The sequence below is a fragment of the Panthera leo genome, chromosome E1, assembly GCF_018350215.1.
Source record: "Panthera leo isolate Ple1 chromosome E1, P.leo_Ple1_pat1.1, whole genome shotgun sequence".
Lineage (NCBI taxonomy): Eukaryota > Metazoa > Chordata > Mammalia > Carnivora > Felidae > Panthera > Panthera leo.
The window spans coordinates 43,259,958-43,284,909 of record NC_056692.1 but is presented as its reverse complement, the minus strand read 5'-3'; the positions used below and the strand labels follow the sequence as shown (position 1 = coordinate 43,284,909).

The 24,952-nt window shown below is 42.9% G+C and overlaps 1 protein-coding gene and 1 long non-coding RNA gene across 5 annotated transcripts in view; one reads left to right on the top strand and one right to left on the bottom strand.

Annotated features, from left to right (window-relative positions):
• The window catches only part of LOC122207336 (leucine-rich repeat-containing protein 37A-like), a 151,580-nt gene that overhangs the window by 15,940 nt on the left and 110,688 nt on the right, over positions 1-24,952 (top strand). Inside the window, exons 5-9 of the mRNA XM_042917438.1 lie at positions 6,185-6,256; positions 10,105-10,176; positions 10,896-10,976; positions 19,697-19,768; positions 22,810-22,881. Coding sequence (XP_042773372.1) covers positions 6,185-6,256; positions 10,105-10,176; positions 10,896-10,976; positions 19,697-19,768; positions 22,810-22,881 — 369 coding nt within the window. The remainder of the gene's footprint in view (positions 1-6,184; positions 6,257-10,104; positions 10,177-10,895; positions 10,977-19,696; positions 19,769-22,809; positions 22,882-24,952) is intronic.
• Positions 2,958-13,235, bottom strand: LOC122207344. 4 transcript variants are annotated; one of them, XR_006196782.1, is made up of 4 exons: positions 13,194-13,235; positions 11,667-11,811; positions 10,920-10,974; positions 2,958-2,985 (listed from the first exon to the last, which is right to left on the bottom strand). It is a non-coding gene; the product is annotated as an uncharacterized LOC122207344 (long non-coding RNA). The 4 variants fall into 4 exon arrangements; XR_006196779.1 differs by lacking the exon at positions 2,958-2,985 and adding an exon at positions 6,680-6,706; XR_006196780.1 differs by lacking the exon at positions 2,958-2,985 and adding an exon at positions 6,826-6,866.

Genomic DNA, 24,952 nt, shown 5'->3' with positions numbered 1-24,952 from the left:
ACAGAGTTTGGAGGTTTACGCAAAGTTCTGGGAACCAAGTGTCCCTGGGGTGGCTCTGGGACGTCTGATTAAGTATTGTCCCCGAGCTGGTGTCTATGATCTGCCAGGTGATGTTTTGGGGGGCGTGGGGACTCCCGGCAGCATGAGCAATGACAAGCAGAGTTAACAGAGTTACCAATATTAGGTGGGCCGAATGCGCTGTAGCTTGAGCTTGAGCAGGCTGTGTTGGTCCCGACTGATGGCCCATCGCGTGACTATGTCCTTCCGGATGGAGGAGGGGTCCGCTGGCCGAGCGTGGGTGTGATGGACCCAGGTCGCGATGCCGTCTACCTTGAGAGTGGTGGGGGTTGTCAACACCACGATGTAGGGTCCCTTCCAGCGCGGCTCGAGAGTCTCTTGGTGGTGCCTCTTGACGTAGACCCAGTCTCCCGGCCTATACTGATGAGGTGTCCGGATCGGGCCAGCCTCTTGGATGGCACGGAGGCGCGGCCAAATGTCCTCGTGCGCCCTCTGGAGCCCGCTCAAGGAAAGAAAAAGTTCTTGATCTTTAAAGTCAGCAATAAGTTCAGCTCGAAGGCTGGGAATAACAGGGGGTGGCCTGCCAAACATGATCTCGTAGGGAGTAAAACCCAGAGTGTAAGGAGTGTTTCTAACCCGGTAAAGGGCATACGGTAGGAGAGTCACCCAGTCCCCGCCAGTCTCCATGGTTAATTTGGTAAGGGTCTCTTTTAGGGTTTTATTCATTCTTTCTACCTGTCCTGAGCTCTGGGGCCTATAAGCACAATGTAATTTCCAGTTTGCCCCCACCGCCTTGGCTACTGCCTGTGTTACCTGCGAGATAAAAGCTGTTCCATTGTCTGATCCTACCATGGCAGGAAAACCATACCTGGGTAAGATGTCTTCTAGTAGTTTCTTAGCCACCGTCTGAGCCGTTTCATGCTTGGTTGGGTATGCCTCCACCCAGCCAGAGAAGGTGTCTGTAAATACTAAAAGGTATTTATAACCATACTTTCCTGGTTTGACTTCAGTGAAGTCGACTTCCCATTGGGCTCCCGGTCTGGTGCCTCTGAGCCTGGTTCCTTTTTTATTTGATGTGGCTCTCGCGTTGGTGAGTTGGCAGGTCTTGCAGGCAGATACAACTTGCTCTATTTTGGTGTCCTGTTGGTGAATCTTGATTCCGGCATGTCGGATTAAGTCTTTTAATTTTCGGGCCCCCATGTGAGTAGACCGATGCATGTGCTCTAATATTGAGACTCCGAGCCGGTCTGGCAGCACGAGCTCCTTGTTAGGTGTATACCACCATCCCTTTATCTCCTGGGCCATGGGGAGTTTCTTGATCCGCTGTAACTCCTCCTGGGAGTATTTGGGCTGGTCTGGTAAAACTGGGTCTCCCGGGTCCGGTAGTTGTATGGTCATGGTGGGGACTGAAGTAAGGGCGACTGCCTTGGCTGCCTGGTCAGCCTTTCGATTACCTCTAGCTACTGGGTTATCAGCTTTTTGGTGCCCTTGGCAGTGGATAATGGCTAGCTTGGCGGGAAGCCATAAGGCCGTAAGCAGGTTAAGTATCTCCTGCTTATTTTTGATAGTCCGTCCTTCTGCCGTCAGTAACCCCCTCTCCTGATAAATTGCCCCATGAATATGAACTGTGGCAAATGCATAACGGCTGTCTGTGTAGATGTTAAGCCGTTTTCCAGCTCCCAGCATCAGCACCTTGGTGAGGGCTATGAGCTCTTCTCGCTGGGCTGACGTTCCGGAGGGTAGAGCCTCCGCCCATACGGTGTCCGTTTCAGTGACCACCGCTGCACCCGCATACCCGTGTCCGTCTCGCACAAAGCTGCTGCCATCAGTGAACCAAGTAGCCTCGGCATCGGGGAGGGGCCGGTCGGTCAGGTCCGTCCGGAATCCATGTACTTGTTCCAGGATTCCCGCACAGTCATGTAGTGGAGCACCTAGGTCAGGGTCGGGCAGCAGGGTTGCAGGATTGAGGGCTGCACTGGAGGGAACCGCACTCGTGGAGGGTTGAGTAGGAGGCTCTGGTAATGAGTCATACGTGTATTGCTCATCCATCTATCCGGAGGCTGTTTCAGGACCCCTTCAATGGCGTGTGGGGTCGTGATCCAGATCTCCCGTCCTAGGGTCAGTTTGTCTGCATCCTTGACTAGGAGTGCTGTCGCCGCAATAATTCTTAGGCATGGCGGCCAGCCGGCAGCCACTGGGTCTAGTTTCTTAGACAGGTAAGCCACTGGGCGGTTCCGGGGGCCTAAGGCTTGAGTTAGAAGCCCTTTTGCTATTCCCTTATATTCGTCTACAAAGAGGTGGAAGGGCTTCGTAATGTCTGGTAGGCCCAGGGCTGGGGCACTTAGGAGGGCCTTTTTTTAACTGATTAAAGGCAGTTTCTTCTTTTTCAGCCCACTTAAATGTTTTCCCCTCTTTGGTAGCTTCATATAGGGGCCTGGCGATCTCAGCAAAACCTGGAACCCAGAGGCGGCAGTAGCCGGCTGATCCTAGGAATTCCCTCAGTTCTCTTTGGGAGGTGGGAGTAGGGATCTTTAGGACAGTTTCTTTTCTGGCATCTGATAACCGCCACTGTCCGCCCTCCAGGATATATCCCAGGTAACTTACCCTCTCCCTGCATATCTGAGCCTTCTTCGGGATGCCTGGTACCCTAAGGCCCCCAGGGTAGCCAGCAGGTCCTGGGTCCCTCGCTCACAGTCTTTGGCCGTGTCGGCAGCAATCAGGATGTCATCTACGTACTGTAGGAGGGTGAGGCCAGGGTGCTCCCTTCTGTACTCACCCAGGTCCTCGTGTAGTGCCTCGTCGAAGATGGTGGGTGAATTTTTGAATCCCTGTAGCCGTGTCCAGGTGAGTTGCCCACTGTAGCCCTCCTCCGGATCATGCCACTCAAAGGCGAACAGGGGTTGGCTCTGGGGTGCCAGCGGCAGACTGAAGAAGGCGTCCTTTAAATCCAGTACAGTATACCAGACCCTGGAGGGCGCCAAGGAGCTCAAGAGAGTATATGGGTTGGGAACAGTTGGGTGTATGTCCGCGACCCTCTTATTTACTTCCCGGAGGTCTTGTACCGGTCGGTAGTCATTTGTGTGAGGCTTTTTGACCGGCAGTAAGGGGGTGTTCCAGGCAGACTGGCAAGGGACTAGTACCCCTAGGCTTCGTAGTCTCCGGATGTGTGGCTGGATCCCCTTCCAGGCCTCCTGAGACACTTAACCAACTGAGCCACCCAGGTGCCCCAAGATTTGATGATTTCTAATTCAGCTTGAGGGTTATGCCTTGTAAGACAGAAGTTTTTAACTATGGGTCAATAGTCCCCTGGGGCAGGATTTTTAACCTTTTTTTCTATATATCAAATTTTTAAAAAAATTTTTTTTAACATTTATTTATTGCTGAGAGACAGAGCATGAACAGGGGAGGGACAGAAAGAGAGGGAGACACAGAATTGGAAGCAGGCTCCAGGCTCTGATCTGTCAGCAGAGAGCCCAATGTGGGGCTCGAACCCACGAACCGTGAGATCATGACCTGAGCTGAAGTTGGACACTTAACAGACTGAGCCACCCAGGCACCCTTCTATATATGTATTGATGATCTGCAGAAGCTTATGTTCTTGGGATAATGTTTTCAAATGTATAATAAGTTAAAATATATAGGAAAAGGAAATTATGTGGAAATAGAGTTTTCAAAAATTTTTTAAAAAGATTAGTGATATAGCAATAAATCTGCTTCTGTTAGAATATTAAATAACAAAATATAATGGTACGCCTACTAACTATTATAACTTCAAGGTACTGATGAGAATAAATGATATTTTGAGATATCCACGCCAAATATGTGATATGAAAATATCTGATTTCTGCTGGGGACCAAATTAACTACACTAATCTGTGGTTTGTTGCCTACATTCATAATGGAAGGAAATGCTAATTCTAGTTAGAGGTTTGTGAAAATAGAGATGTGATTCTATTTCCCATCCAAGTTTGGCACCCACAAATTCAGTCCATTCTATTCACGGACCTGAGCCCTAAAGGGATGGTCTGCAAATTGAAATCGCATGCACACCTTTGCACGTATTCAAGAAAGTGCAGTTTTCTAGGGAAAGGGTCCATTCCATAGCTTTTATGAAATTCTCAAAAGGTTCTTGTCTCAAAAGATTGAGTCACAAATTGGGGCGGAGGTGGAGAAAGACATTTGTTTTCCTGTGAAGTTGTACTTATTCTCATAAATGATGATAAATGAATGATTTGTTTTAATTAAAAGTAGTATATTTGCAAATTGATACCTGTCACTTTCTGAATTCATTCAACAAATATTTATGGAGCATCTCCTATGTCCCAGGAACTGTTTTACATGCCAGGGATGTAAGCCCAAGAACAAAACTGACCAAATATCCCACTTGTCAAGGGGTTTACAAATATATAATATAAAAACAAATATGTAAATATAATAAATACATAGAATTTCAAGTATTGGTAAGAAATCAGTGGCCAGATCTCTCAAGTTTTCTAATTTATTCAACGACCGTTTCTGCTGCTCATAGACTGAGTTTTTTACTAATGATAATACTTTTCATTCATATAATCTTGAGTTGGTTCTTTTTATTAGATGTACTGTTTACCTCTGTCTGAGGATATATTAATGATGCCATTCTAAATTTTGTATACTGTTTGTTTTTGAGAGAGAGAGAGAGTGAGAGACAGAGTGCAAGTTGGGGAGGGGCAGAGAGAGAGGGAGACACAGAATCTGAAGCAGGCTCCAGGCTCTGAGCTTCAGCACAGAGCCCAGTGCAGGGCTTGAACCCATGGACTGCAACCTGAGCCGAAGTCGGATGCTTAACCGACTGAGCCACGCAGGTGCCCCATTAATGTTGGTATTCTCAAATCCTTTTGTGTTTTCTCTGTTAACTGTGTCATTGACTATAAGCTGTTATATTTGTTTTTTATTTTCTGTCCTGAATAGAATTGGCTTTCTCACTCCATTTGGTCATTCCTGAGTGCAATTTATCTTTGTAGTTGAGATTTGACTTGCTTCTGTTTTCTGGTCCTAAGGAAGAGGTGAAATGAACCACGGGGCTTGTTATTGGTGACAGGTCCCCCTGAGAGTTAAAGAAGAGGTGGGAGGTGACTTCTAATGGCTAGTCAGAGTGTATACCCTTCCTCCAGGGTTCTGGGACCCTGCCCCCTTCTAACACCAATGGCTCCTGCCTGGAAGAAAACACCCTTTGCTGCCAGATCCAAGGAGGAAGGATGTGGGGTTGATGTGCTGTCCTTGGTCCTACTGCAGTATCCCAGCTAATCACCCTGTAGGTGGCTCCAAGGCATTTCTGGTGGGGAGTGTTTGTAGAGCTACTCCCTTGGCTTTGAGCTAAGGTTGTGGATTTTCTAATTGTATCTTTTCTAATCATCCTTAGGGACTTTGGTGGAGTTTGGAGTTTGGTAGAGACTTGGCATGTTTCAATCTGCCAGCTTGAAATAGCACAACCTCTTAGGAAGACAATTTTGTACCCCTGTTAAATCCTGGAGAAACTTAGGCAAATGTGTACTAGGATATAAACAGAAAAATGTCCAAAGCAGCACTGTTTATAATAACTAAAAATTAGAAAAATCTAGTATCCACCAACAGTAGAATGAACAAATAGTGTTACACGGGTATTTACTCTACACTTATTAAACTGAGCATTTATGTTATGTGCATTTTATGCACATTTTTAGTTCTCACAGATATTTTTTAGATGGGGAAAAAAATTAGATGGCTTTACTTGTAGCACTGATATGGTTATAAATAGGGCTTCCACAATAAAATTTGGGAAAAGAGAGGAGGAAGTGGCAGTTCTGTCCATGTTTTTGCCACTCAGGGCTGGGTTCTAACAGAGATTTTGTGATCCAGAGAGTAGGCATTAAATGTACATTTTGGTGTGAAGAGTGGATAGGGGTGTGTGTGTGTGTGTGTGTGTGTGTGTGTGAGAGAGAGAGAGAGAGAGAGAGGAGAGAGACAAAGGAGTATGTGAGAAGAAAAGATTTGAATCAAACAGCAGAGATCACCATCCCTACGTTAAATAAGAATTAGTGTATTTGGTGGCACCATTACCCAGGTTTCTCTCACATCTAGCGGTCCTGTGTAGCAAATAGTTGTAGTTATTTTTGCATTTTGACCCAGAAATGACCTTTTCATTTTGCAGAATTCTCAGGGACAATTATCTGACCGAATTACATAAAGACACATTTGAAGGCCTGCTATCCCTCCAGTATTTGTAAGTTAATCAGTTCATCATTTATTATGAGTTTTTAGTTATATTATTTATTAAAAAATACAGGGTTCAAATTGGATAATTGCAACAATTTCTTCTAACAGTAGAATTCTATAATTCTCTATAGTGGAATTCTATAATTCTCTCTATTAAATTCTATAACTCTGTAAGTCTGTGGGGACCCAGCCCATCTCTAGCATTAAATACCTCCTATGCATTTTCAACTTTTTAATTTTATAGACAAGATATAGGAAAAAGCCCTTCAGTTGTAGAGGAAAAGGGGTAATGAAGTCTGAGCAATTATGGACACCCATATGAACCTTGTTATGTAAGTGTTCATATACCATCTGCTTTTATTTATATTTATTATTTATGGCCCATGGATCAAATCCTGTGTATGGTCTGTCTTGATACAACCTATGAGTTCAGAATGATTTTCATGTTCTTAAAGGGCTGTAAAAGAGAAAAGAAGAGAAAGAAACAGAGAATATGTGACAGAGACCGTATATGGCCTGCAAAGCCTAAAATATTTACTGTCTGGCCTTTACAGAAAAGGTTTGAAAAAGTTGGCTTAGTAAAATGAGAGGAATTGAAGTTAACCTCAAATTGTCACCTACAAGACAAGAAAATATAGAACACTTACATTAATTTGAATGCCATTAACCCAGAATTTTTAAATAATTTAATCTAAATTAAATATTTAGATATTAAATATTTAACTAAGCAGGTGAATTATGTAAGCAGTATTACCAAGTACATATTAAATTATTAAGAGATTAAGGATTTCAGTGTGGGAAATTTTATTAGTTTATTTTTTTATTATTATTTTTTATGTCATTTATTGTTAAGTTAGCTAACATACAATGTGCACTTGGCTTCAGGAGTAGATTCCTGTGATCAGTGTGGAAATTCTTATGCCACCATAAAAATAGATGTTTAAAATGATGGTTAAGGGGTTGGGGCTCCTGGGTGGCTCAGTTGGTTGGGCGTCCGACTTTGACTCAGGTCGTGATCTCACAGTTTGTGGGTTTGAGCCCCGTGTCGGGCTCTGTGCTGACAGCTCAGAGCCCGGAGCCTGTTTCAGATTCTGTCTCCCTCTCTCTCTGCCCCTCCCCCACTCATGCTCTGTCTCTCTCAAAAATAAATAAACATTAAAAAAATGATGGCTAAGGGGCACGTGGCTGTCTCAGTCATTAGAGTCTGCAACTCTTGATCTCGAGGTTGTAGGTTAGAGCCCCATGTTAGGTACAGAGATTACTTAAAAAAAATGAAATCTTTAAAAATATAATGATGGTTAAGTGGTATAGTTAGAAATGTTTACACTAAACAAACATCAGAAATGCCTCTAACTTCGCTAATTACAGAATAAACATCTCTCCAGCCTCATTGTCAAGGAAGAAATGTTTGCATATATCTCTGTACATTAGACATACAGAGATACTAATGTTCTTTGCTATGGAGGTTCAGTGTTTATTCTTTGTCCATGCCATGCAAAGCTGTGTATTTCATTAATCCTTTTTAAAAAATTTTTTTAATGTTTATTTATTTTTGAGAGAGAGAGAGACAGAGTATGAGCAGGGTAGGCACAGAGAGAGAGGGAGACACAGAATCCGAAGCGGGCTTCAGTCTCTGAGCTGTTGGCCCAGAGCCTGATGCGGGGCTCGAATTCATGAGCAGTGAGATCATGACCTGAACCGAACGAAGTCAGATGCTCAATCGACTAAGCCATCCAGGCACCCCTCATTAATCCTTATTAATGATGTGCTTTAGAAAATAGATTCTTCTTGCAAATGTGGAAGGCTTAAGGGTAGTGAGTAAAAAGAATCTCATATGACACTAAAAATAGCCCTTCAAATTATCAAACCTTCCAAGTCTTAGGGGACAACCACTTTGTATTGGTCTTCTTGGCTACCTCTGCCATCTGGGCTCCAAACGTTACAAACACAGTTTGGAGAAAACCAAAAGAGACAAACTGCGCAATGGATAGGGCCTTTCATTATTTCTACTATGAGGTACTTTGTAAGCCAATTATTTCATGTCAGGTGAAGTGTTCTCATTCATTCATTCAAAAAAAATGTGAATCAAAACCTAAAAAAGAATGTGACAGGCCCTATGCCCAGTACCATAGGCACGCAGATGGTTAAGACAGGCTTCCCACCCTTGTAGGAACTCATGATTTCACAGGGAAAATAAACAGAAGCTTAAACCATAATGCCTAAGCACTAAATGGATGATGAAGCACTGACAAAGTGCAGAAGAGGGAGCCACAAAGTCGTAAAACCACATTTCTTTTCAGTCGTTTTGCTCCTTCTACTCACTACCCAGCTGTTAATTTATTTTATAAATATTTGAGTTTGTTCTTTGTCCATGCATCAGTTTTAAACACAGTAGACAACGCAGATGAGCAAGACTAGTCCATACTTTCATGGAGTTTATGCCCAGAGGAAATGGAATGCCAGAATAACTATATTAAGAAGAAATTGGGGCACCTGACCGGCTGAGTCAGTAGAGCATGCGACTCTTGATCTCAGGGTCGTGAGTTCAAGCCCCAGGTTGGGCGTGGAGTCTACTTTAAAAAATTAAAAGAAGGAGAAGAAGGAGGAGGAGGAGAGGGGGAGGGGAAGAAATGGATTTGGGCAATGAGAAGTATAAGTTGTTTTTGGAACACAGAAGAGGGGGGGAAGACTTCAAGTTGGATCAGGGAAGTTACTAGAGAAATACTGTTTGAACAGAACCTTGAATGGCTATGACGTATCATCAGATAGACATCTTGGGAAGAATATGCTTGCAAGATAGAGTGAGTGAAAGGCAAAATGCAGGAGAAATTTCTTTGGTATCTGTAGAGTAGGAAACTAGAGCCGGATTTAGGATTTTGAAGGCCTTGGATAATATGCCAGGCTACCGTGTTATCACAGCAGTGCTCTAGGACAAACTTTAGACTGCACCAGGGTCACCGGGAGGCCTTGTCAGAACACAGGTTCCACCTCCACAGTTCCTGATTCACTCAGTCCAGAGTAGAGCTGAGAATTTGCATCTTGAGTAAGTTCCCAAGTGACTCTGATATTTGAGAACCACTCCTGGAGAATTAATCTGGTGACTGTGTGCAGTATAGATTAGAATGGGAGAGACCAGAGATGAAAATGCCAGTCAGAAGATGGTGGTACCCATGTAGGTGGAAAGTGAGGGACTCGGCTGAAATCCATGGAAATAAGAGGGTCAACCATAATCAAGAATGGGTGTTTCCAAATAAAAATCCAGGACCATGTTGTTTTTTTGTTGGCCCCACTTGCAGCTGAAGCAATTGATAAATTCATAGACCGTTTAGGCAACGTACAACCAAAAATAAATTTCTATTAATATGATAATATAATTCTGAGTTCGTTCAAAGTTAGGTATTGATTAGAGGAGTAACTTCTTTTCAAGTTAAATGAAAAGGTATCTTTTACCTCTTCTGGTATTGACTTGGTGTCAAGAAATAGAACTAAACCAGGAAGGTGTGCTAATGTGAGAATATCCCTTTTAATATTAGAAATTATATGTGGCGATCACAACTTTGAGCTCATAATTTAGAAATTGATGAGGCCACAAAAAGTCATTTAATCAATTCTTCTGCTCTCAGGAAAGATTACTTCCAAGATCTATCAAGATCTATAGTTGTATATTTTATGTATGAAGATCACAAAGGTGAGACTCTTAAGAAAGGTGAGGACAGGGTTAGGGGCTCTGGAAGGTTCAAATAACAATTCCTAATACTCAGAGTTTAGCCAAAAGCTACTTATTCAATACTACCATCCTACTAATTAGATATCTTATAGCTAATTGAGGCAATATTTTCCTTTTCCTTTTCCTAGAGATTTATCCTGCAATAAAATACAATCTATTGAAAGACGTACATTTGAATCACTACCTTTTTTGAAGTTTATGTAAGTTACAAATATAAATTCATTATATTTGGAATTTGTATTAAACTTAATTGTAAACCTCTTTGTTATTCATTTGGAATGAATGAAACTTTATTAGTCGAAAGCTACTAAAATTATGTAGCAAATCTTTTTTGTCTGTGGCAAAGTTTGGTGTGAGAGTTATTATAGAGATCAGAGTGAATCGTTCTAGAGCAGCAGTTCTCTGCCAGGGTGATTTTGCATCCAGGTGACACTTGGTAGTGTCTAGAGACATTTTTGATTGTCAGACTGTAGATGTGCTCCTGGCATCTAGTGGGTGGAGGCCAGGGCTGCTGTCACACCCTACAGTTCACAGGGCAGCACCCCCCCCCCCCATAACAAAGATTATCCAACCATAAATCTCAACAGTGCTAAAGTTGTGAAACGTTTTTCTAGAGAAATAAACTTACTTCTCTAGAAAAAAATACTTACTTAACACAAGTATTTATTGAGCATTTACTGATTTGTATCTAATGCACCACATGTATAAACATGAAAGTATAAATCTTTCATGCAAATATTTTTTTAAAAAGGCAAGTATCTTTCATAGTGAGATTTCTTTAGTGTATGGAGAGAGTATTGTGGTTATGTTTCATTATCTATAAATTAGAATCACTGCCAAAGGATAAATATTCTGAAAGAATATCTTTTTTTTCTCTTTGTTTGTGTCTTGTTTTTTTTGTGTGTGTGTGTGTGTGTAGAAATCTTGGTTGCAATTTACTCACCGAACTGAGCTTTGGAACATTTCAGGCCTGGCATGGAATGCCGTTTTTACACAAGCTGTAAGTGAAATAGAAAATGAATACATGTAAAAAAAAAAAAAAAACTACATGTAAAAATATCATACAGTGATTGGTTAGGCGTGTGTTAATAAACCCAGTATGAATTCTGGAAAGTAGGTCTTAAAATCCATTTTTTTTTTTTCAAATGAGGAAACTAAGGTACAAAGAGGCCAAGAGACTTGTCTTAACTCCTAAATGGCACTCTCTGCCCTCCCTCGTAACCAGCTTTCTGTGGGCAATGAAAGCCCCAAGCAAGTAACACCCAAGTCAGTATTATCATGGGAATTCGTGACAGTGATGCTTCCCCAAGGTGTGCATGGTCCTTGAAATCCACTTTTGAATTTAACTTTGATTCCTGCTCATGTGCAAGTTTCCTATGCAAAAGAGAACTTCAAAGAACTAAGTTTAGCACAGAGTTCTCCAGGCAGCAAAAGGTGTGGGTGCTTCTTGAGCCATCAGGAAAGCAGAAAGAACTCCTGAATGCCTGCCACAGGGCACTGCTCTCCATGTGTTTTCTTTCCTGACCACTCTTCAATTAAGAAGTGTGTTATTCCCTTTCAGCCGGAAAATTCTGTGATTTCTCTGTAAAAAAGCAAATCATACTGGACATGTTCAGTGGCCTGAGGGGGATTTTTAGACTCAAGGTTGAAGACCCTCCTCTAAAGCAGACGCTGGAAAAGACTGTCTTACTGTCTTGTGGTTCAGAAATCCGATTTCACAACTTATCTTCCATTAGATGAAAGTGTTTACGGTGTGTCCGGAGCTGGAGTAAGTTCCTGCGGGTGCCCAAGAGCAGGGGCCTCCTCTCTCCTCTCATTAATTTGCTGATGCCTAACTTGGGGAAAGAATACTGAGGGTCAGTTTTTTGTTTTGCCGGCATGCCAGAGAACGGGCTCATTGAGTTTCTCCCCCAAGAGGTTTTAGTGGTGTCAATATAATGTCTTAAAACTCACCACCTCTACTAAGCATCTTATAACACCGAGAGTCTCTTCTAAGAATCTGAATTTCATAGTTATGTAGGCAATACAGGACAAAATAGGGTGGAATCCGTTGATAACAATGAATGAATTCATTGAAAAACACTCAGTGCCACGCACACTCTGTGTCGACAGTGTACTAAGTACTGGGGGTACAAAGAATACACAGGGACTGTCCCCAAGAATCTTTCATACTGGAAGGAGAAAAAGATGGCCATTGATGGGAAAACGTATGTGAGTCATGCTGGCATCAGTGCAGCAGGGTAACGAGCTGGGGGGTGACAAAGTAGGGGATGGTTGTGGAATAGAAAAGATTTGTCGTGGACAAGGCAACAACTTGCTTGTGTTGAGTTTTCACGTTCATCTTGATGAAGTTTTGGGGAGATGGTGGGGAGTCGGGAGCCGACGGCCAAGAAAGAATTCTTGAACATGTCTTTGGTGCAAAAAGGCGATTTTATGAAAGCACAGGGACAGGACCGTGGGCAGAAAGAACTGCACTGGGGTTGTGAAGAGTGACAGGTTATATGCTATGGAATTGGGAGGTCAAGTCAAAAGGGAAGTCTCCAGAGGGACTGTGATATGTGAAAGAGGACTCCTAAGATACCAGAGGCCTTGCTATTGTCAAGCTAAGGTTGTTTTTCCGTCTAGCAAAGCATTAAGACAGTAGGGAGTTCCTGGAGAAATATTTTATTTGCCTGCCTCAAGTATCTGTCAATAGGCTGCAGGTTATAAGGAAATTTAATTTTACCTGAGATTTCCTTCTTGCCTTTGTTCCCCATATCACTATGGAGGGGTGATGTTGGGGCTCCAGGAAGCTGATTCTGTAGGTTTCTGGCGATTAGGCTATTGATAAGATTGCCTTTTTCTTGTAATTTACTAAGATATTTGTAAACTGATGGAAACTCCTATCTTGCCCGACTGAGATCTCTTATCAGTTAACCATTTGTTTTCTTTCCTTTCCTTTGTCCTCGAGCAGCCAGAATCACACATATCCCACCTGGGGCGGGGGCATGTGCTAACTTGTATTTTGCCCTCAACTTGCCTCATGCTCCCTCATCGATCTTACATGACAGAAAAAGGTAATTAAAGAACCAGAGCTAGCTGGTATTGAGAATAAATTAATACTCATGTCATGTGTGTTATGCCCAGAATTCGTGATCCCCAAATACCGCCAGGGAGCCGAGTCCGATGTAAAAGCAAAAGAGCCTTTTTTCGAGCTAGCTCGAGCTCAGTCCCCTACCTGCACTGATGCAGAGGTGAGATACCGGGGAGAGAGAGCCAGTTTCAAAAGGACAAAGGTTTTATGGGGGCCTAGGGGCAGTTGGTGAGGTAATGGCTGTGGCCTCAGCTGATTGGCTGGGGAAGGGTTCTGGGGAAGAGTGCTGTTAGGCAGTTGGGGGGGGGGGGTTACTCAAGGGGAGGAGGTGTGGTCAAGGTGAAGGACACAGAACAAGATGGAGTCAGCCGGTGTAGGCCCGCCCTTTCATTCCCCCCTTGTCATGTAGCTTAGGGACCCAATCATGGGACCGGCTGCATTTATGGTGACAAGGGGAACAGAGTTTGGAGGTTTACGCAAAGTTCTGGGAACCAAGTGTCCCTGGGGTGGCTCTGGGACGTCTGATTAAGTATTGTCCCCGAGCTGGTGTCTATGATCTGCCAGGTGATGTTTTGGGGGGCGTGGGGACTCCCGGCAGCATGAGCAATGACAAGCAGAGTTAACAGAGTTACCAATATTAGGTGGGCCGAATGCGCTGTAGCTTGAGCTTGAGCAGGCTGTGTTGGTCCCGACTGATGGCCCATCGCGTGACTATGTCCTTCCGGATGGAGGAGGGGTCCGCTGGCCGAGCGTGGGTGTGATGGACCCAGGTCGCGATGCCGTCTACCTTGAGAGTGGTGGGGGTTGTCAACACCACGATGTAGGGTCCCTTCCAGCGCGGCTCGAGAGTCTCTTGGTGGTGCCTCTTGACGTAGACCCAGTCTCCCGGCCTATACTGATGAGGTGTCCGGATCGGGCCAGCCTCTTGGATGGCACGGAGGCGCGGCCAAATGTCCTCGTGCGCCCTCTGGAGCCCGCTCAAGGAAAGAAAAAGTTCTTGATCTTTAAAGTCAGCAATAAGTTCAGCTCGAAGGCTGGGAATAACAGGGGGTGGCCTGCCAAACATGATCTCGTAGGGAGTAAAACCCAGAGTGTAAGGAGTGTTTCTAACCCGGTAAAGGGCATACGGTAGGAGAGTCACCCAGTCCCCGCCAGTCTCCATGGTTAATTTGGTAAGGGTCTCTTTTAGGGTTTTATTCATTCTTTCTACCTGTCCTGAGCTCTGGGGCCTATAAGCACAATGTAATTTCCAGTTTGCCCCCACCGCCTTGGCTACTGCCTGTGTTACCTGCGAGATAAAAGCTGTTCCATTGTCTGATCCTACCATGGCAGGAAAACCATACCTGGGTAAGATGTCTTCTAGTAGTTTCTTAGCCACCGTCTGAGCCGTTTCATGCTTGGTTGGGTATGCCTCCACCCAGCCAGAGAAGGTGTCTGTAAATACTAAAAGGTATTTATAACCATACTTTCCTGGTTTGACTTCAGTGAAGTCGACTTCCCATTGGGCTCCCGGTCTGGTGCCTCTGAGCCTGGTTCCTTTTTTATTTGATGTGGCTCTCGCGTTGGTGAGTTGGCAGGTCTTGCAGGCAGATACAACTTGCTCTATTTTGGTGTCCTGTTGGTGAATCTTGATTCCGGCATGTCGGATTAAGTCTTTTAATTTTCGGGCCCCCATGTGAGTAGACCGATGCATGTGCTCTAATATTGAGACTCCGAGCCGGTCTGGCAGCACGAGCTCCTTGTTAGGTGTATACCACCATCCCTTTATCTCCTGGGCCATGGGGAGTTTCTTGATCCGCTGTAACTCCTCCTGGGAGTATTTGGGCTGGTCTGGTAAAACTGGGTCTCCCGGGTCCGGTAGTTGTATGGTCATGGTGGGGACTGAAGTAAGGGCGACTGCCTTGGCTGCCTGGTCAGCCTTTCGATTACCTCTAGCTACTGGGTTATCAGCTTTTTGGTGCCCTTGGCAGTGGATAATGGCTAGCTTGGCGGGAAGCCATAAGGCCGTAAGCAGGTTAAGTATCTCCTGCTTATTTTTGATAGTCCGTCCTTCTGCCGTCAGTAACCCCCTCTCCTGATAAATTGCCCCATGAATATGAACTGTGGCAAATGCATAACGGCTGTCTGTGTAGATGTTAAGCCGTTTTCCAGCTCCCAGCATCAGCACCTTGGTGAGGGCTATGAGCTCTTCTCGCTGGGCTGACGTTCCGGAGGGTAGAGCCTCCGCCCATACGGTGTCCGTTTCAGTGACCACCGCTGCACCCGCATACCCGTGTCCGTCTCGCACAAAGCTGCTGCCATCAGTGAACCAAGTAGCCTCGGCATCGGGGAGGGGCCGGTCGGTCAGGTCCGTCCGGAATCCATGTACTTGTTCCAGGATTCCCGCACAGTCATGTAGTGGAGCACCTAGGTCAGGGTCGGGCAGCAGGGTTGCAGGATTGAGGGCTGCACTGGAGGGAACCGCACTCGTGGAGGGTTGAGTAGGAGGCTCTGGTAATGAGTCATACGTGTATTGCTCATCCATCTATCCGGAGGCTGTTTCAGGACCCCTTCAATGGCGTGTGGGGTCGTGATCCAGATCTCCCGTCCTAGGGTCAGTTTGTCTGCATCCTTGACTAGGAGTGCTGTCGCCGCAATAATTCTTAGGCATGGCGGCCAGCCGGCAGCCACTGGGTCTAGTTTCTTAGACAGGTAAGCCACTGGGCGGTTCCGGGGGCCTAAGGCTTGAGTTAGAAGCCCTTTTGCTATTCCCTTATATTCGTCTACAAAGAGGTGGAAGGGCTTCGTAATGTCTGGTAGGCCCAGGGCTGGGGCACTTAGGAGGGCCTTTTTTTAACTGATTAAAGGCAGTTTCTTCTTTTTCAGCCCACTTAAATGTTTTCCCCTCTTTGGTAGCTTCATATAGGGGCCTGGCGATCTCAGCAAAACCTGGAACCCAGAGGCGGCAGTAGCCGGCTGATCCTAGGAATTCCCTCAGTTCTCTTTGGGAGGTGGGAGTAGGGATCTTTAGGACAGTTTCTTTTCTGGCATCTGATAACCGCCACTGTCCGCCCTCCAGGATATATCCCAGGTAACTTACCCTCTCCCTGCATATCTGAGCCTTCTTCGGGATGCCTGGTACCCTAAGGCCCCCAGGGTAGCCAGCAGGTCCTGGGTCCCTCGCTCACAGTCTTTGGCCGTGTCGGCAGCAATCAGGATGTCATCTACGTACTGTAGGAGGGTGAGGCCAGGGTGCTCCCTTCTGTACTCACCCAGGTCCTCGTGTAGTGCCTCGTCGAAGATGGTGGGTGAATTTTTGAATCCCTGTAGCCGTGTCCAGGTGAGTTGCCCACTGTAGCCCTCCTCCGGATCATGCCACTCAAAGGCGAACAGGGGTTGGCTCTGGGGTGCCAGCGGCAGACTGAAGAAGGCGTCCTTTAAATCCAGTACAGTATACCAGACCCTGGAGGGCGCCAAGGAGCTCAAGAGAGTATATGGGTTGGGAACAGTTGGGTGTATGTCCGCGACCCTCTTATTTACTTCCCGGAGGTCTTGTACCGGTCGGTAGTCATTTGTGTGAGGCTTTTTGACCGGCAGTAAGGGGGTGTTCCAGGCAGACTGGCAAGGGACTAGTACCCCTAGGCTTCGTAGTCTCCGGATGTGTGGCTGGATCCCCTTCCAGGCCTCCTGAGACACTTAACCAACTGAGCCACCCAGGTGCCCCAAGATTTGATGATTTCTAATTCAGCTTGAGGGTTATGCCTTGTAAGACAGAAGTTTTTAACTATGGGTCAATAGTCCCCTGGGGCAGGATTTTTAACCTTTTTTTCTATATATCAAATTTTTAAAAAAATTTTTTTTAACATTTATTTATTGCTGAGAGACAGAGCATGAACAGGGGAGGGACAGAAAGAGAGGGAGACACAGAATTGGAAGCAGGCTCCAGGCTCTGATCTGTCAGCAGAGAGCCCAATGTGGGGCTCGAACCCACGAACCGTGAGATCATGACCTGAGCTGAAGTTGGACACTTAACAGACTGAGCCACCCAGGCACCCTTCTATATATGTATTGATGATCTGCAGAAGCTTATGTTCTTGGGATAATGTTTTCAAATGTATAATAAGTTAAAATATATAGGAAAAGGAAATTATGTGGAAATAGAGTTTTCAAAAATTTTTTAAAAAGATTAGTGATATAGCAATAAATCTGCTTCTGTTAGAATATTAAATAACAAAATATAATGGTACGCCTACTAACTATTATAACTTCAAGGTACTGATGAGAATAAATGATATTTTGAGATATCCACGCCAAATATGTGATATGAAAATATCTGATTTCTGCTGGGGACCAAATTAACTACACTAATCTGTGGTTTGTTGCCTACATTCATAATGGAAGGAAATGCTAATTCTAGTTAGAGGTTTGTGAAAATAGAGATGTGATTCTATTTCCCATCCAAGTTTGGCACCCACAAATTCAGTCCATTCTATTCACGGACCTGAGCCCTAAAGGGATGGTCTGCAAATTGAAATCGCATGCACACCTTTGCACGTATTCAAGAAAGTGCAGTTTTCTAGGGAAAGGGTCCATTCCATAGCTTTTATGAAATTCTCAAAAGGTTCTTGTCTCAAAAGATTGAGTCACAAATTGGGGCGGAGGTGGAGAAAGACATTTGTTTTCCTGTGAAGTTGTACTTATTCTCATAAATGATGATAAATGAATGATTTGTTTTAATTAAAAGTAGTATATTTGCAAATTGATACCTGTCACTTTCTGAATTCATTCAACAAATATTTATGGAGCATCTCCTATGTCCCAGGAACTGTTTTACATGCCAGGGATATAAGCCCAAGAACAAAACTGACCAAATATCCCACTTGTCAAGGGGTTTACAAATATATAATATAAAAACAAATATGTAAATATAATAAATACATAGAATTTCAAGTATTGGTAAGAAATCAGTGGCCAGATCTCTCAAGTTTTCTAATTTATTCAACGACCGTTTCTGCTGCTCATAGACTGAGTTTTTTACTAATGATAATACTTTTCATTCATATAATCTTGAGTTGGTTCTTTTTATTAGATGTACTGTTTACCTCTGTCTGAGGATATATTAATGATGCCATTCTAAATTTTGTATACTGTTTATTTTTGAGAGAGAGAGAGAGTGAGAGACAGAGTGCAAGTTGGGGAGGGGCAGAGAGAGAGGGAGACACAGAATCCGAAGCAGGCTCCAGGCTCTGAGCTTCAGCACAGAGCCCAGTGCAGGGCTTGAACCCATGGACTGCAACCTGAGCCGAAGTCGGATGCTTAACCGACTGAGCCACGCAGGTGCCCCATTAATGTTGGTATTCTCAAATCCTTTTGTGTTTTCTCTGTTAACTGTGTCATTGACTATAAGCTGTTATATTTGTTTTTTATTTTCTGTCCTGAATAGAATTGGCTTTCTCACTCCATTTGGTCATTCCTGAGTGCAATTTATCTTTGTAGTTGAGATTTGACTTGCTTCTGTTTTCTGGTCCTAAGGAAGAGGTGAAATGAACCACGGGGCTTGTTATTGGTGACAGGTCCCCCTGAGAGTTAAAGAAGAGGTGGGAGGTGACTTCTAATGGCTAGTCAGAGTGTATACCCTTCCTCCAGGGTTCTGGGACCCTGCCCCCTTCTAACACCAATGGCTCCTGCCTGGAAGAAAACACCCTTTGCTGCCAGATCCAAGGAGGAAGGATGTGGGGTTGATGTGCTGTCCTTGGTCCTACTGCAGTATCCCAGCTAATCACCCTGTAGGTGGCTCCAAGGCATTTCTGGTGGGGAGTGTTTGTAGAGCTACTCCCTTGGCTTTGAGCTAAGGTTGTGGATTTTCTAATTGTATCTTTTCTAATCATCCTTAGGGACTTTGGTGGAGTTTGGAGTTTGGTAGAGACTTGGCATGTTTCAATCTGCCAGCTTGAAATAGCACAACCTCTTAGGAAGACAATTTTGTACCCCTGTTAAATCCTGGAGAAACTTAGGCAAATGTGTACTAGGATATAAACAGAAAAATGTCCAAAGCAGCACTGTTTATAATAACTAAAAATTAGAAAAATCTAGTATCCACCAACAGTAGAATGAACAAATAGTGTTACACGGGTATTTACTCTACACTTATTAAACTGAGCATTTATGTTATGTGCATTTTATGCACATTTTTAGTTCTCACAGATATTTTTTAGATGGGGAAAAAAATTAGATGGCTTTACTTGTAGCACTGATATGGTTATAAATAGGGCTTCCACAATAAAATTTGGGAAAAGAGAGGAGGAAGTGGCAGTTCTGTCCATGTTTTTGCCACTCAGGGCTGGGTTCTAACAGAGATTTTGTGATCCAGAGAGTAGGCATTAAATGTACATTTTGGTGTGAAGAGTGGATAGGGGTGTGTGTGTGTGTGTGTGTGTGTGTGTGTGTGTGTGAGAGAGAGAGAGAGAGAGAGAGGAGAGAGACAAAGGAGTATGTGAGAAGAAAAGATTTGAATCAAACAGCAGAGATCACCATCCCTACATTAAATAAGAATTAGTGTATTTGGTGGCACCATTACCCAGGTTTCTCTCACATCTAGCGGTCCTGTGTAGCAAATAGTTGTAGTTATTTTTGCATTTTGACCCAGAAATGACCTTTTCATTTTGCAGAATTCTCAGGGACAATTATCTGACCGAATTACATAAAGACACATTTGAAGGCCTGCTATCCCTCCAGTATTTGTAAGTTAATCAGTTCATCATTTATTATGAGTTTTTAGTTATATTATTTATTAAAAAATACAGGGTTCAAATTGGATAATTGCAACAATTTCTTCTAACAGTAGAATTCTATAATTCTCTATAGTGGAATTCTATAATTCTCTCTATTAAATTCTATAACTCTGTAAGTCTGTGGGGACCCAGCCCATCTCTAGCATTAAATACCTCCTATGCATTTTCAACTTTTTAATTTTATAGACAAGATATAGGAAAAAGCCCTTCAGTTGTAGAGGAAAAGGGGTAATGAAGTCTGAGCAATTATGGACACCCATATGAACCTTGTTATGTAAGTGTTCATATACCATCTGCTTTTATTTATATTTATTATTTATGGCCCATGGATCAAATCCTGTGTATGGTCTGTCTTGATACAACCTATGAGTTCAGAATGATTTTCATGTTCTTAAAGGGCTGTAAAAGAGAAAAGAAGAGAAAGAAACAGAGAATATGTGACAGAGACCGTATATGGCCTGCAAAGCCTAAAATATTTACTGTCTGGCCTTTACAGAAAAGGTTTGAAAAAGTTGGCTTAGTAAAATGAGAGGAATTGAAGTTAACCTCAAATTGTCACCTACAAGACAAGAAAATATAGAACACTTACATTAATTTGAATGCCATTAACCCAGAATTTTTAAATAATTTAATCTAAATTAAATATTTAGATATTAAATATTTAACTAAGCAGGTGAATTATGTAAGCAGTATTACCAAGTACATATTAAATTATTAAGAGATTAAGGATTTCAGTGTGGGAAATTTTATTAGTTTATTTTTTTATTATTATTTTTTATGTCATTTATTGTTAAGTTAGCTAACATACAATGTGCACTTGGCTTCAGGAGTAGATTCCTGTGATCAGTGTGGAAATTCTTATGCCACCATAAAAATAGATGTTTAAAATGATGGTTAAGGGGTTGGGGCTCCTGGGTGGCTCAGTTGGTTGGGCGTCCGACTTTGACTCAGGTCGTGATCTCACAGTTTGTGGGTTTGAGCCCCGTGTCGGGCTCTGTGCTGACAGCTCAGAGCCCGGAGCCTGTTTCAGATTCTGTCTCCCTCTCTCTCTGCCCCTCCCCCACTCATGCTCTGTCTCTCTCAAAAATAAATAAACATTAAAAAAATGATGGCTAAGGGGCACGTGGCTGTCTCAGTCATTAGAGTCTGCAACTCTTGATCTCGAGGTTGTAGGTTAGAGCCCCATGTTAGGTATAGAGATTACTTAAAAAAAATGAAATCTTTAAAAATATAATGATGGTTAAGTGGTATAGTTAGAAATGTTTACACTAAACAAACATCAGAAATGCCTCTAACTTCGCTAATTACAGAATAAACATCTCTCCAGCCTCATTGTCAAGGAAGAAATGTTTGCATATATCTCTGTACATTAGACATACAGAGATACTAATGTTCTTTGCTATGGAGGTTCAGTGTTTATTCTTTGTCCATGCCATGCAAAGCTGTGTATTTCATTAATCCTTTTTAAAAAATTTTTTTAATGTTTATTTATTTTTGAGAGAGAGAGAGACAGAGTATGAGCAGGGTAGGCACAGAGAGAGAGGGAGACACAGAATCCGAAGCAGGCTCCAGGCTCTGAGCTTCAGCACAGAGCCCAGTGCAGGGCTTGAACCCATGGACTGCAACCTGAGCCGAAGTCGGATGCTTAACCGACTGAGCCACGCAGGTGCCCCATTAATGTTGGTATTCTCAAATCCTTTTGTGTTTTCTCTGTTAACTGTGTCATTGACTATAAGCTGTTATATTTGTTTTTTATTTTCTGTCCTGAATAGAATTGGCTTTCTCACTCCATTTGGTCATTCCTGAGTGCAATTTATCTTTGTAGTTGAGATTTGACTTGCTTCTGTTTTCTGGTCCTAAGGAAGAGGTGAAATGAACCACGGGGCTTGTTATTGGTGACAGGTCCCCCTGAGAGTTAAAGAAGAGGTGGGAGGTGACTTCTAATGGCTAGTCAGAGTGTATACCCTTCCTCCAGGGTTCTGGGACCCTGCCCCCTTCTAACACCAATGGCTCCTGCCTGGAAGAAAACACCCTTTGCTGCCAGATCCAAGGAGGAAGGATGTGGGGTTGATGTGCTGTCCTTGGTCCTACTGCAGTATCCCAGCTAATCACCCTGTAGGTGGCTCCAAGGCATTTCTGGTGGGGAGTGTTTGTAGAGCTACTCCCTTGGCTTTGAGCTAAGGTTGTGGATTTTCTAATTGTATCTTTTCTAATCATCCTTAGGGACTTTGGTGGAGTTTGGAGTTTGGTAGAGACTTGGCATGTTTCAATCTGCCAGCTTGAAATAGCACAACCTCTTAGGAAGACAATTTTGTACCCCTGTTAAATCCTGGAGAAACTTAGGCAAATGTGTACTAGGATATAAACAGAAAAATGTCCAAAGCAGCACTGTTTATAATAACTAAAAATTAGAAAAATCTAGTATCCACCAACAGTAGAATGAACAAATAGTGTTACACGGGTATTTACTCTACACTTATTAAACTGAGCATTTATGTTATGTGCATTTTATGCACATTTTTAGTTCTCACAGATATTTTTTAGATGGGGAAAAAAATTAGATGGCTTTACTTGTAGCACTGATATGGTTATAAATAGGGCTTCCACAATAAAATTTGGGAAAAGAGAGGAGGAAGTGGCAGTTCTGTCCATGTTTTTGCCACTCAGGGCTGGGTTCTAACAGAGATTTTGTGATCCAGAGAGTAGGCATTAAATGTACATTTTGGTGTGAAGAGTGGATAGGGGTGTGTGTGTGTGTGTGTGTGTGTGTGTGTGTGTGAGAGAGAGAGAGAGAGAGAGAGAGACAAAGGAGTATGTGAGAAGAAAAGATTTGAATCAAACAGCAGAGATCACCATCCCTACATTAAATAAGAATTAGTGTATTTGGTGGCACCATTACCCAGGTTTCTCTCACATCTAGCGGTCCTGTGTAGCAAATAGTTGTAGTTATTTTTGCATTTTGACCCAGAAATGACCTTTTCATTTTGCAGAATTCTCAGGGACAATTATCTGACCGAATTACATAAAGACACATTTGAAGGCCTGCTATCCCTCCAGTATTTGTAAGTTAATCAGTTCATCATTTATTATGAGTTTTTAGTTATATTATTTATTAAAAAATACAGGGTTCAAATTGGATAATTGCAACAATTTCTTCTAACAGTAGAATTCTATAATTCTCTATAGTGGAATTCTATAATTCTCTCTATTAAATTCTATAACTCTGTAAGTCTGTGGGGACCCAGCCCATCTCTAGCATTAAATACCTCCTATGCATTTTCAACTTTTTAATTTTATAGACAAGATATAGGAAAAAGCCCTTCAGTTGTAGAGGAAAAGGGGTAATGAAGTCTGAGCAATTATGGACACCCATATGAACCTTGTTATGTAAGTGTTCATATACCATCTGCTTTTATTTATATTTATTATTTATGGCCCATGGATCAAATCCTGTGTATGGTCTGTCTTGATACAACCTATGAGTTCAGAATGATTTTCATGTTCTTAAAGGGCTGTAAAAGAGAAAAGAAGAGAAAGAAACAGAGAATATGTGACAGAGACCGTATATGGCCTGCAAAGCCTAAAATATTTACTGTCTGGCCTTTACAGAAAAGGTTTGAAAAAGTTGGCTTAGTAAAATGAGAGGAATTGAAGTTAACCTCAAATTGTCACCTACAAGACAAGAAAATATAGAACACTTACATTAATTTGAATGCCATTAACCCAGAATTTTTAAATAATTTAATCTAAATTAAATATTTAGATATTAAATATTTAACTAAGCAGGTGAATTATGTAAGCAGTATTACCAAGTACATATTAAATTATTAAGAGATTAAGGATTTCAGTGTGGGAAATTTTATTAGTTTATTTTTTTATTATTATTTTTTATGTCATTTATTGTTAAGTTAGCTAACATACAATGTGCACTTGGCTTCAGGAGTAGATTCCTGTGATCAGTGTGGAAATTCTTATGCCACCATAAAAATAGATGTTTAAAATGATGGTTAAGGGGTTGGGGCTCCTGGGTGGCTCAGTTGGTTGGGCGTCCGACTTTGACTCAGGTCGTGATCTCACAGTTTGTGGGTTTGAGCCCCGTGTCGGGCTCTGTGCTGACAGCTCAGAGCCCGGAGCCTGTTTCAGATTCTGTCTCCCTCTCTCTCTGCCCCTCCCCCACTCATGCTCTGTCTCTCTCAAAAATAAATAAACATTAAAAAAATGATGGCTAAGGGGCACGTGGCTGTCTCAGTCATTAGAGTCTGCAACTCTTGATCTCGAGGTTGTAGGTTAGAGCCCCATGTTAGGTATAGAGATTACTTAAAAAAAATGAAATCTTTAAAAATATAATGATGGTTAAGTGGTATAGTTAGAAATGTTTACACTAAACAAACATCAGAAATGCCTCTAACTTCGCTAATTACAGAATAAACATCTCTCCAGCCTCATTGTCAAGGAAGAAATGTTTGCATATATCTCTGTACATTAGACATACAGAGATACTAATGTTCTTTGCTATGGAGGTTCAGTGTTTATTCTTTGTCCATGCCATGCAAAGCTGTGTATTTCATTAATCCTTTTTAAAAAATTTTTTTAATGTTTATTTATTTTTGAGAGAGAGAGAGACAGAGTATGAGCAGGGTAGGCACAGAGAGAGAGGGAGACACAGAATCCGAAGCAGGCTCCAGGCTCTGAGCTTCAGCACAGAGCCCAGTGCAGGGCTTGAACCCATGGACTGCAACCTGAGCCGAAGTCGGATGCTTAACCGACTGAGCCACGCAGGTGCCCCATTAATGTTGGTATTCTCAAATCCTTTTGTGTTTTCTCTGTTAACTGTGTCATTGACTATAAGCTGTTATATTTGTTTTTTATTTTCTGTCCTGAATAGAATTGGCTTTCTCACTCCATTTGGTCATTCCTGAGTGCAATTTATCTTTGTAGTTGAGATTTGACTTGCTTCTGTTTTCTGGTCCTAAGGAAGAGGTGAAATGAACCACGGGGCTTGTTATTGGTGACAGGTCCCCCTGAGAGTTAAAGAAGAGGTGGGAGGTGACTTCTAATGGCTAGTCAGAGTGTATACCCTTCCTCCAGGGTTCTGGGACCCTGCCCCCTTCTAACACCAATGGCTCCTGCCTG